The sequence below is a fragment of the Leucopleurus acutus genome (genome assembly GCF_964270905.1).
Source record: "Leucopleurus acutus genome assembly, chromosome: 10".
NCBI lineage: Eukaryota > Metazoa > Chordata > Mammalia > Artiodactyla > Delphinidae > Leucopleurus > Leucopleurus acutus.
Genome location: NC_139153.1, coordinates 52,987,886 through 53,000,498, shown reverse-complemented (window position 1 = coordinate 53,000,498; position 12,613 = coordinate 52,987,886). Strand labels below are relative to the sequence as shown.

At 46.2% G+C, this 12,613-nt stretch overlaps 1 protein-coding gene across 1 annotated transcript in view; it reads left to right on the top strand.

Annotated features, from left to right (window-relative positions):
• Nucleotides 1–12,087, top strand: part of CMTM7 (CKLF like MARVEL transmembrane domain containing 7) — a 42,127-nt gene extending 30,040 nt beyond the window's left edge. The window contains exons 2-5 of the mRNA XM_082847151.1: nucleotides 2,337–2,510; nucleotides 7,168–7,266; nucleotides 9,778–9,859; nucleotides 11,454–12,087. Of these exons, the coding sequence (XP_082703277.1) occupies nucleotides 2,337–2,510; nucleotides 7,168–7,266; nucleotides 9,778–9,859; nucleotides 11,454–11,467 (369 nt within the window). The 3' untranslated portion in view covers nucleotides 11,468–12,087. The remainder of the gene's footprint in view (nucleotides 1–2,336; nucleotides 2,511–7,167; nucleotides 7,267–9,777; nucleotides 9,860–11,453) is intronic.
• The last annotated feature ends 526 nt before the right edge of the window (nucleotides 12,088–12,613 follow it).

Sequence of the window (12,613 nt, the reverse complement as noted above, 5' to 3'; positions counted from 1 at the left end):
AAATACGCAAATGTTGAGGGTCCCTGTGTGTCAGGGCCACAGTCTTCTGCTTTGATCTGTTAAGCAGAACACTCTTCACGCCCACTGTAGGCTTAAGCTGAGTGTTCTTTGCTAGCTGGTGTCCCTGTACCCGAGGACCTTGGTAGAATGCTCGCAATGAGGGGCTTTGGAAAATAGAGTTTTTAGCGTTAGCCTCTTTAACCAGCGTTAGATCCATTTCGTGATCTAATTCTCATTGTAGACTCAATTTTCTACAGTGGGGTTTCTCCACAGTAGGACAGTAGTTTGAAGGCTACACTTGAGGCCAGATAGTTCTGTTTTATGGGGCCTGTCCTGTGCATTGTGGAGGGTGGGTAGCATCCCCCCTGCAACTGTGACAACCAGGAGTGTCTCCAGACATTGCCAAATGTCCCATAGGACACGAAATCACACACACACACCCTTGGAGAATCACTGTTCTGTAGGAAAGAGGCAGTGTGAAATATTTAACCTTTGTCCTAAATTAGTTGTGCTTTTAAAATAGACCCTGAGACTTTACATACGTTTAACACCTGTGTGTTATTGGTTTATCCCCTGTGTGGGGTGAACAAGACTTTGTTCTCTGTGAGTGGAAACTCAGAATCTTCTCTCCCCGCTTCCAGTCTGCCCTTCCATGGTATTCTTACGTTGCTAATAATTGACCTGATCGTTCGTTCGTTACTAGGTGATTAGTTTATTAGTTCTGCACACTCATTCATTCATGTCACAGTACACCGAGCAAGCTCTCACCGCAGGCCCGGGGGGAGCAAGCGCCACCTTGTAGCCAGGATCCCCACACATTTGATGGCGCATCTGACATGGAGGAACACGATCCCTGGAATCAGATAGACTAAGGTTCAAATCGTGCCTCCGCAGCTTACCGCGGACGTAGCCTTAAGCTGATAATGGAGGCTTGTGCGCCTCCATTTCCCCTTATGAGCATGGGGGTGATCTTGTTGACCTGGCAGAGTTGTGGGGAGTCTCAAGGAGATCATGTACATCAAGCATCAGTAAGTGGTAACGACGAGGAAAATCGTAAATTTTCTATGGCAGGACAAACAAACGGAAAAAAACAAACGAAAACAGCAACAACGAATGACATGCCCCCTCTGTGGTAGGCCTTACCCCATGGGCGGTGTGCATCTGCATTACACATTAACCAGACCTCCTCAAAGCAGGAGGATGAGATCAACCTTTGAGAAAAAGCTGGCCCCTTTCTTCACATTGCCAGCATTGTAATTCTATGATTAATATATTTCTTTTTCATCTTCTATAAGGGGTTGCATTGACTAAAAAGTTTGTCTCTACATGCATAATTGAAAAAAAAACAAACACTTGAGGAACTGTGTACACAATGCTAACCTGTCAATATGATACATAATTTCTTTGTCTCAAAAATATATAAAACTGGGACTTTCCTGGTGGCACAGTGGTTAAGAATCCACCTGCCAATGCAGGGGACACAGGTTCGAGCCCTGGTCCGGGAAGATCCCACATGCTGTGGAGCAACTAAGCCCGTGCGCCACAACTACTGAGCCTGCACGCCTAGAGCCCATGCTCCGCGACAAGAGAAGCCACCGCAGTGAAAAGCCCACGCACTGCAACGAAGAGTAGCACCCGCTCGCCACAACTAGAGAAAGCCCATGGGCAGCAACGAAGACCCAATGCAGCCAAAAAGAAATAAATAAATTTATTAAAAATATATATAAAACTGCATTTCTAACGCCTGATCAATGGAGCAGTTCTCAGAGCTTCTGATAATTTGTTTCCCAGGTTATAGTACTCAGTTTGGCACGAATACAATTCTCTTTTCTTTCTTCTTAGCTTGCTGGTTATTTGATTTTTCGTTGACAGTAACTTACTGTCTGCCAGCTGGTAGGTTATACGTATGAACTGACATCTTGGTGGGTCAAAAACAGTCAAATATTGGCAACTTCCTTCAGTTCAACCTAACATGGAAACCTGGGGTTCAATATCACGCTGACTCAGTGGAGGTCCAGCAAATAAGGGAGGTGGTCCTGCCTGGTTATTTCCAGAATTCCTGCCCTCTCCCTGAGCATGCATCCTGCCGGCACATGGACCTCAGAGAACAGAGAGAACAGACCACTCCCTGCCGTCCTCAGCGTTCACAATGGCTTGTGTTTCAAAAGCTTGTACTGTGGGAAATTGCACTGTTCCAGCCAGTTTGTGATGGGGTAACCTGGATTGTGGCAGCTCCTCGGTCCCCTGTGGTTGTCTGTGTTTCTGTTGTGTTGTTCGTTCCCTGGGTGCCCATCTTGGGTGGGCATTTCTCTGATGTCTCTGTGTTCACGTCCCAGGTCTCGCTGCTGATTGCCTTCATCTGCGTGAGGAGCTCTCTGTGGACCAGCTACAGTGCCTACAGCTACTTTGAAGTGGTCACCATTTGCAACTTGATCATGATTCTCGCCTTTTACCTGGTCCACCTCTTCCGCCTGTACCGCGTGCTCACCTGTATCAGCTGGCCCCTGTCGGTAAGGGAGTGGCCGGGCCTGCTCTCGGCTTGCACGAGTCAGGATGCAGGCTGGGCACTGAGACCTGACGGAGTCCTTCCTGTCTGCCTACCCCGCCTCCTGCACCATCCTTGGCTGCTTCAGCTCTGAATTTCCCACTGTTGGGTGCACGTCTATGCCTCATGTCCCACTGGTTTCTAAAACTCACCTTCCAGCTACTAGAAGGCTGTGCCTCTCACCTCAGTGCTTGTTTTCCCAAGTGACAGAAAATGGGCTGTGTGTATGTGTGACTTGGAGGAGGAACATAGAAGGAAGAAGCTGATAGGGGTAATGGGTATTTACACTGTGTGAGTATTGATAAGATTTGTCAGCTAAAGTGGACTGGCAGAGTCTGAGGAAACATGTCAGAAGTTGCTAGGGTTTTTTCTTCCCGCTATGTTCTTTTTAAAAACAGCTTTATTGATATATAGTTCACATGTCATACAATTACCCATTGAAGTGTACAATTCAATGAATTTTAGTGTATTCCCAGACTTGTGTAACCATTACCTCAGTTATTTTTAGAATGTTTTCATCACCTCAAAAAGAAACTCTGTACCCTTTAGCTGTTACCTCCTATCCCTCATCACCTCCAGCCCTGAGCAACTACTAATTGGCTTCCTGCCTCTGTAACTTTTCCTATTCTGGACATATCCTATAAATGGACTCATATATTTGGTCTTCTGTGACTAGCTTCTTTCATTTAGTAGAGGGTTTTCATGGTTGATCTATGTTGTAGCATATATCAGTACTTCATTTCTTTTTATAGCTAATATTCCATGGAAAGGATATACCACATTTTGTTTATTCATTCATCATTGATGGACATGTGGCAATTATGAATTTCCACCTTTTGTCAATTATGAATCATGTTGCTATGAACATTTTGTGTACAAATTTTGTGTGTGGACATATTTTCATTTTGCTTGGGAATATACCTAAGAGTGGAATTGCTGGGTCACATGGTGACTATGTTTAATTGTTTGAGGAACTGCCAGACTGTTTTCCAAAGTAGATGTACCACTTTACATTCCTAGCAGTGGTGTATAAAGGTTTGAATTTTTCCACATCCTTGTCAACACTTGTTATTTCTGACTTTGAGATTTTATTCCAGTGAGTGTGAAGTTACAGCTTGTGGTTTTGATTTGCATTTCTCTGATGACTAACGGTGTTAGTCATCTTTTCGGCCATTTGTATATTTTCTTTAGAGAAATGTCTTTTCAGATCCTTTGTCAATTTTTTGATTAAGTTGTCTTTTTATTATTGAGTTGTAAGAGTTCTTTGTATATTCTAGTTAAATGTCCTTTATCAGATATTTTCTCCCATAATTTTTTCTTTTTCTTTTCTTTTTGTCTTTATTTTCTTGATAGTATCTGTTAAAGGACAAGTTTTTTATTTTGATGAAATCTAATTTATATTTTTCTTTTGTTGTTTATGGTTTTGGTATAATATCTAAAAAGCCATTGCCAATTCAAGATCATGAAGATTCACCTCTGTGTTTTCTTTTAAGCCTTCCATACTTTTAGCTCTTACATTTAGGTGTTTGATCCATTTTGAGTTAATTTTTGCGTATAGTATGAAGCAAGGATTCAGCTTCATTCTTTTGCATGTGAATATCCTGTTGTCCCAGTTATCTGTTGGGAAGGCTGTTCTTTCTCCCGTTGAGTGGTCTTGGCAGCTTGTTGAAAATTAGTTGGCCATAAATGCATGGATTTATTCCTGGACTCTCAACTCTGTTGCACTGATCTTATTATACTACCTTGATCACTATGGATTTGCAGTAGGTTTTGAAATTAGGAAGTGAGTCTTCCCATTTGTCCTCTTTTTTCAGGATTGTTTCGGATTTTTGCCATTCCATATGAACTTTAGAATCAGCTTTTCAGTTTCTACAAAGAAGTCACCTGGGATTCTAATACGAATCGCATTGAATCGGTAGATAAGTTTGGAGAGTATTACCATTTTAACAATATTAAGTCATGATCCATGAACATGGGAGGTTTTCCCATTTGTTTAGATCTTTTAAAATTTCTTGGGCTTCCCTGGTGGCGCAGCGGTTGAGAGTCCGCCTGCCGATGCAGGGGAAGCGAGTTCGTGCCCCGGTCCGGGAAGATCCCACGTGCCGTGGAGCGGCTGGGCCCATGAGCCATGGCCACTGAGCCTGCGCGTCCGGAGACTGTGCTCCGCAACGGGAGAGGCCGCAACAGTGAGAGGCCCGCGTACCGCAAAAAAAAAAAAAAAAGAAAAATTCTTTCAACAATGTTTTGTAGTTTCCAGAGTATGAGTTTTATACTATTTTTGTTTAGTGTGTTCCTAAGTATCTTATCCTTTTTATACTATTTCAACTGTAATTATTAATTTCATTTTTGGAATGTTCATTGCAAGTGGATAGAAATACAATTGATTTCTGTATATTGATCTTGTAGCCTCAATCTTGTTGAAATCATTTATTAGATCTAATAGATTGTTAGTGGATTCCTTAGGATTTTCAAATCTATCTATAAGAGCATACCATCTGTGAATGGAGACAGTTTTACATTCCTTTCCAATCTAGATGCTTTTTGCTTCATTTTCTTGGCTCATTGCAAGAAATTAGTTGAATGTTGCATTAAAGTGGCAAGAGCAGATATCATTATCTTGTTCCTGATTTTAGGAGGAAAGCACTCATCTTTTATCATTAAATATGATGTTAGGTGGGGGTTTTGTAGGAGGTTTATCAAATAGAAAAACTTACCTTCTAGTCCTACTTTGTTGTTTCCATCATGAAAGGGTGTTAGAATCTGTCAAATGCTTTTTCTTTGTCTATTGAGATAGTCATGTAGGTTTTCCCCCCAGGATTCTGTTAATATGGCATATTACATTGATATTCACATGTGTAACTAACTTTGCATTCCCGGGACAAATTCTGATTGGCTGTGGTGTATAATTCAGTTTATGTGTAGCTGGATTTGGTTTGCTAGGATTTTTGCGTTTGTATTCATAAGATATATTATTGGTCTTTAGTTTTCCTGTGATGTCTTTGGTTTTGTTACTAGGGTAATATTGCCCTCATAGAATGATCTGGGAAGTGTTCCCTCCTCTTGTGTTCTTTAGAAGAGTTTGGGAAGAGTTGGAATTGATTCTTCTCTAAATGTTTGGTAGAATTCTGCAGTGAAGCCACCTGGTCCTGAGCTTTTCTTGTGGGTAGTGTTTTTATTATTAATTCAAATTCTACTTATTATAAATTTTATTCAGATTATTCCTACTTGAGTCATTTTCAGTAGCATGTCTTTCTAGGAATATCTCCATTTCATCTAAGTTATCTAACTTATTGGCATATGATTGATCATAATATTCTTTTAAAATCCTTTTTATCTCTAACACCAGTAGTGATGTCCCCGCTTTTATTTATTTATTTATTTATTTGTGGCCACACCTCTTTGCTTGTGGGACCTTAGTTTTGAGATCAGGGATTGAACCCAGGCCCCAGCAGTGAAAGCACTGAGTCCTAACCACTGGATCACCAGGGGATTCCCGTCTCTCTTTCATTTCTGATTCTGGTCATTTGAATGTTTTCTTTTTTTTTCTTGATCAGTCTAGCTAAAGGTTTCTCTATTCTGTTGACCTTTTCAACGAACCAGCTATTGATTTCATTCATTTCCTCTATTTTTCTTCCGTTCTCTGTATCATTCATTTCTGCTCCAATCTTTATTTCCTTCTTTCTTCTTGCTTTAGGTTTACTTTGCTTTCCTTTTTCCAGTGTCTTAAGGTAAAGGTTAGGTTATTAATTTGAAACCTTTCTTCATTTTTAATATAAGCCTTGACAGCTATAAATTTCTCTCGGGGGCGCACCCCACTGTCAGTGGCCCTAAGCCCCAGTTCTCCTCTGATCTGGCGTTCGTGGGGAGGGGAAAGGATGAGGCGAAGCATTCCTTTGTTGTCGAATGATAGAGGCCTCGCCTCATCCAGGGCCTACAAAGACCCCATTTTATCATGGAGAGTGAATGGGGCAGAAATGGATGCCCCTGTGGACCCAAGGGAAGCAAAGGCAGCGTCAGCCCTTCCTGCAGACCCCTCAGCAGTCTGGCCTGAGGGCACACTTCCAACAGAAAAGAAGAGGGAAGACAGAATGAGGACAAAACTGGGAGGACTTTTGTTCACGGAATGGGGAGACCCTCCAGGCAGCCACCAAAACCAGCACATTGCTAGCCCAGAACTTTCTCTGAAGCAGAAGCAAAGGCACACATCTTTTCAAGGGGCTTTGCTTCTCAGAGCTGGAGCTTCATTTAAACTCTCCATCCTTGGAGTTAGAAGCAGCTCATTTGCTTGTTAGTAGCTTTGGCCGGAGGTCAAGGTACCGTGGACAGATTGACCTCAGGAGTGGAGTGGTCCTTAGGGGACATCTCTCCTCACCCGAGAAGCATCCTTTCTCTTTGTCGCCTCTCTTCCTGCCTGCCTGGCGTCTTTTCTCTCTTGTGTGGCCTCATCCTGGCTGGCCTTCCTTTCTCGTTGCCAGTGAGCTTCGCTGCTCCTGCCAGGGTGTTACAGGGAGAAGGGGAAGTGTCACTCCCTCCCCTCCATTCATCTCTCCTAATGCCCAGGTGCCTCTGAGAACCAGGAATGGAGCTCCCTACCCACTGCTCTGCTTTGTTTTTGCCCCCAGGAACTCCTGCACTATTTAATCGGTACCCTGCTTCTCCTAATCGCGTCCATCGTGGCAGCTTCCAAGAGTTACAACCAGAGCCGACTGGTGGCTGGAGCGGTGAGGACATTCTCCGGGAAGCGGCAGGAGTGAATTCCTGTTCCGAATGCTCATTTTCTTCCTCTCAGGGCAGCAAAGGGGTTGTTCTCTGGGGCCTTTCTCAGAATCAGTCCGGACCTTGATCCACCAGCAGTGGTCTCCAAATAGCCTTAAACTTGGGCCCACGGTGGAGGGTGTCAGAAGGTGGATGGGCAGGGCTGTTACAAACTCAAATGGCCCCAGCGGCCCAGGCCTCTTTCTCTTACAGCCACTCCTTAAATCACGGGCAAGTAGGTTTTAATTCTCATGTTCACTCTGGTCATTTGCTCATGGCTGTCTCAGCCCCGTTCAGGGAAAGGTTCTGAGGCCTTTTTCCAGCCCAGGAGAACATTTTTGTGATCAGCTAGTGATAATCTGCCGTGAGTCCTAGCTTTGCCCTTCCTGACTTTTAACAGTATTCAGGCCAGGAAATCACACTCCTATACCTTTCATAGGTGAAAATTGGCCCATCTGCTAACATGAATAGAAGTAGCATGGAAATGGACAAAACATAGTGCTATGGGAGCTATATATATTTATCACACAGATACACATATGTGTATATACATTATTGTAAAAAGATCTATAGATTGCTGTCATCTGATTTCTGATTTAGCTAATTGTTTACAATTTGGAAGTCTGTAGGCCAGAACTGATTTGCCTCACTTTTCAAATGAGTTTTAAGAAAAGCTCTCTGTGTGATAGTCACTCACTTCCGCACGGCACCAAAATTCTCTGGACTTTGGGCCAAGAGTGGGTGAGTGCCTGGAATTCCACGGAGGGGTGGAGTCTGCATGGGGCAGAAGGTCACCGCGGAGGGGCAGCCAAACCCCTGAGCACTCTTGCCCCCTAAGCACCTTCCCCCCCTCCCCAGGCAGTTTCCAGGAAGTGGAATGGTTGCCCCCTGCCCAGCTGCAGGCAGGCTGGCGGAGGCGGGGACAGAAGAGCTTGGCACCCGCTGTGTTTCAGGACCACACGGGGAGATTCCCACTGGGTTTCCTCATTGAGGTGGCACATGACAATGTTAGCCCCAGAATCCCAGTAAACCCCATTTGTCGTACACGATCTCTGTGCCTAGGACCAAGCATGGGCCGGGCGAGGGGCCAGGAGAAATGAAAAGACATGGTCCCTGCTGATGAGAAAGTGGTGATCTAGCTTAGGAGGCCAGGGCACAGGAAACAATGAGCACACAAGGCACTGTCATCCAGAGGAGCATTGTGTAGCCTGATAATAAACTGTTCAGTTATGCAGTGTGGACAGTTGGAGACTGGGCTGGTGTATAATGTGCTAATTGTGCGGAACAGACAATGAGAGGCCAGGACAGGCTCTAACAGGCTGATTATGTGGTGCAGACAATTGGTACAGAAGGAGGCACGGCAATGGACGGGGTCGGGGGTGGGGTGACGGGCAGCCACGTGTGGAAACCAGCAGCTAGGTTGGATGATCCCGTGCTTGGTCTGGCTGCTCCTGGGCTGGACCTCAGGGAGCTCCCAGCCGTGCACTTGGAGGGCCCGAGGACACCTGGGCAACAGGCAAGCAGAGGTGGACTCTGGGCTCAGATCTCTGGTCTGGCCCTTGCTGGCTCCACATTCCTGGGCTGAAGAGTTGACCTCCTGTCCCTGGTTTCTTAAGCTGAAAAATGAGGGGTGGGGGGAGAGGTAACAGCCGTGCCCACCTGGCAGAGCTGTGCGGGTTCCTTTAAAGGGCTTAGAACACTGCCTGGTACGAAGTAAGTGCTCAGTCAGTGTTAGCTGCTGCAGCTGCCAGTGTTGTTGACAAGTCAGGAGAGGCTGCAGGCTTCCAAGTTCCAGGCAGAGACACCTGAGTCCCTGTCTACTTCTTGCTCCATCATTTAATGAGCCACCATGAGGCCCTTTCCTCATCACAAATGAGGCGGCTGCTCTGGGCTAGGTGCTCACAGCTGAGCACAGAAAGGAAAGGAGCGCTGCCTGAACTTACTTCAGCCTAATGTTACTTAAATACATGCAAACCTAAGACTAGGTATTGGGGCCTCAGCTTCTGGCTCCGACACAGCTGTAAAGCCAGACAGACAGAAAGCCTTTCTGGATGAAGTGCAGATGATGCTACCACACCAAGAAAATCCATTTGAACGTTAATGTGTTAAAAACCCAAATTAAAATGTACCGTTCCTCCTTTTTCTGTCTTACTAGCCCAGGATAATTAAAGTCCGGTGGCTTGGCCCCAGCTCGGTTGTAAACATAAATCCGAGCGTGGGCAGGTAGCTGCCTAGAGAAGAGGCGAGGGGTGGCGACCGGAGGCCTGACTGTGTCCCAGCTGTGGGCCCGGCCAGGGCCCGGGCGTCACCTCCACACCTGAGCGAGGACCTGAGCGAGGGTCACTTGAGTCCCTGAGCTCCCTCCCAGCCACAGCTGGTGTAGGAAACAGGCCCAGGGATAAGCAGGGTGATGAAGGGTGACTGCCCGAGTGACTGCCCTTGGCCTGGGCGCCTGCTGCCCCCTTTCTCCCGTGCAGATCTTTGGCTTCCTGGCCACCTTCCTCTGCCTGGCGAGTGTGTGGCTGTCCTACAAGATCTCGTGCGTGACCCAGTCAACAGGTGAGTTCTGGTCTGAAAACAGATGACCAAGAAGTTTCCCTCTGCTCAGGCACGGGAGGACACAGGCTCTGGAGCTCGGCAGTAGGGAACCACCCTGCTGCAGAGGACCCTCTGCTCCGTCTCGTCTCCACAGCGCCCAGGGGCACCCTGACATCTACGTCTCTGATGGCCAAGCGTTTTCTTTAAATGAGTTTCCTAATGACAAAAATAAAATGTAGTACATTTAGAAAATCGAAATAAGAAAAAGAAATTAAAAAAAATAAAAACCATTATCACAGTACCCAGAAATAGCACCTGCTGGGTGTCTCTCCCTCCTGCATTTCCTCTCTGAGTATATATATATAGAGAGAGATGTGCTTGTTTTGTTTGTTTGGCTGCCCCGTGCGGCTGGCAGGATCTTAGTTCCCCGACCAGGGAGCGAAACCATGCTCCCTGCAGTGGAAGCACGGAGTCTTAACCACTGGACCGCCAGGGAAGTCCCAACACCTGTGCATTTTTAAAGGATCAGAGTTCATGTATTATTTTGTAACCTTCTCTTCTGCTCCTACCTAGCCTCCTGTCAGGCACTTTCCCCACATCATTAGGTGTCCTTCTCTGGCATCCTTCGTGGCTCCACGGTGTTGCACTGGCTCCATTGCATGTCGGTGCCGTAGTTAACTTGTCTCCTATTTGGGGGCATTATGCTTGTTTTTTTATTTTTTTTTTAAATTCTTTCCTACTAAACAGTGCTGTAATGAATATCCTTGTAAATATATCCCTATACACACACTTAATATATTTTATCTTTAGAATAAATTTCTAGAAATAGAATTGCTGAAAATCAAACCAGCTATTTCGGTTAATTTACTTCTTTCTTTGATCCAGCACTTGCTTTCTTTCTTCTTTTTCTTTGTTTTTTAAAAATACATTTAAAATATCGAAGCACCTTACCTTGCCCAGCAGAGAGGTTGCCAACAGCAGCGCTTCAATCTTAATGGTCCCACTGGCAAAAAGCTAACAGAAGGCTAGGTGAAAGGAGCCAGTCACCAAAGACCACATATTGTAGGATTCCATTTAGGAAAAATGTCCAAAACAGACAAATCCACAGAGACAGCGAGTAGGGTAGTGGTTGCTTAGGGCTGGCGGGAGGGTATACAGGGATGACTGCGCATGCCTGTGGTGCTTCTTTTGCAAGTGATGAGAATGTTCTAAAATTGGGGTAGCTGCACAATTCTGTGAATATAGTGCAAACGGCGGAATTGAACGCTTTAAATGGGTGAACTGTATGGCATATGAATTATATGTCTGTGAAGCTGTTTAAGAAAAATTGAATGATGAAAAAAGAATGCGAAAAAGTTAATAGGTAATGTCTAAAAGTAATCTGTAAGTATACATATACTAGGTAAAATTACGGAGGAAGAGCCAAAACAAACAGCTGAAGAAGTTACAGTACCTCTGAGGAAGAGGCCTGGGGTGGAGAGGAGCAGGGAGAGGAATCATCGGTCCCTCGGGAGGTGGTGCGGACGGTGGGGGCGGGGGGGGGAGGCAGCGCATGCGCAGCCGTGGGGCGGCCCTGCCGGCCGAGCTCTCCCAACTCTGCCGCTTCCTTCCCCAGATGCCGCCGTCTGATGCCCTAACAGCCCGCCAGCCCTGTAGGAGGCGCTGCAGGACGTGTGACCCACGCTGATGGAGGGGCTTGAGCCGGCGGCCGCAGGAGAGACCGGGGTTTGGGTCCCTGGGCCGGTGGGTGCGGGACGGGCCCTTCCTCCGGCTCCTGAGCGGGTCCAGCCTCTCTCGCCAGCCTTCTTCACTTCCTCAGAGAATATTCCTCCCCGTGCGGGAAAGAAAAGCAGCCTCCAGGGAAATCTGATCTCTCCCTCCTGCTTTAGAACAGCCTCAGGGACTGATGCCCCCCTCCCCCCGTTAAGGTGAAGGGGTGGTGTTTGAATACTCTGCCGAACCCTTCCCCTCTCCCCAGACCTCGAAGGGGCGTCTTGTGAAAACACAGCCACCTCCTAATTTATCTCGCTTGGAAATCTGGTCTTGAAGGTACCCTCTTTCTTAAAGTGAGGCTTACGGGAACACCGTGCTGTCAGCCTGTCCCCAAATAGGAGATCTTGGCTCCTTTCCTGTTGTTACCATTGTGTACGTGTTTATGTGTTTTTAAATAAAATGTTGACTTGGCTAATTGCAGAAGGATTTCTTATTAAGTTAGAAGAAGGCTGTGAAGTGAGCGCTACCTGGAGGCCCACTGGTAAGAGGTAAGAGGAGCAGAGGGTGCAGATGGTCCTGGCCTCTCAAGATTTGAGTATTTTCTTTCTTTTTTTATAAATTATTTAATTTTGGCTGCGTTGGGTCTTCGTTGCTGGGCGCGGGCTTCCTCTAGTTGCGGAGAGCGGGGGCTACTCTTCCATGCGGTGCGCGGGCTTCTCGTTGCGGTGGCTTCTCTTGTTGCGGAGCACGGGCTCTAGGCGCGCGGGCTTCGGTAGTTGTGGCGCACAGGCTTAATTGCTCCGCGGCATGTGGGATCTTCCCGGACCAGGGGTCGAACCTCTGTCCCCTGCATTGGCACGCGGATTCTTAACCACTGCGCCACTAGGGAAGTCCTTGTGTATTTTCAAAGTAAATTGATATAAAGGATGGAAGCCAGTACTGTTTACACAAGACTCAAAAGCAACACAGGCAGCCTTTAAAAAGAGGGCAGTTCTGACACATGCTACCCCATGGATGAATAAGCCAGACACAAAAGGACAAATACTGTATGATTTTAGTTAC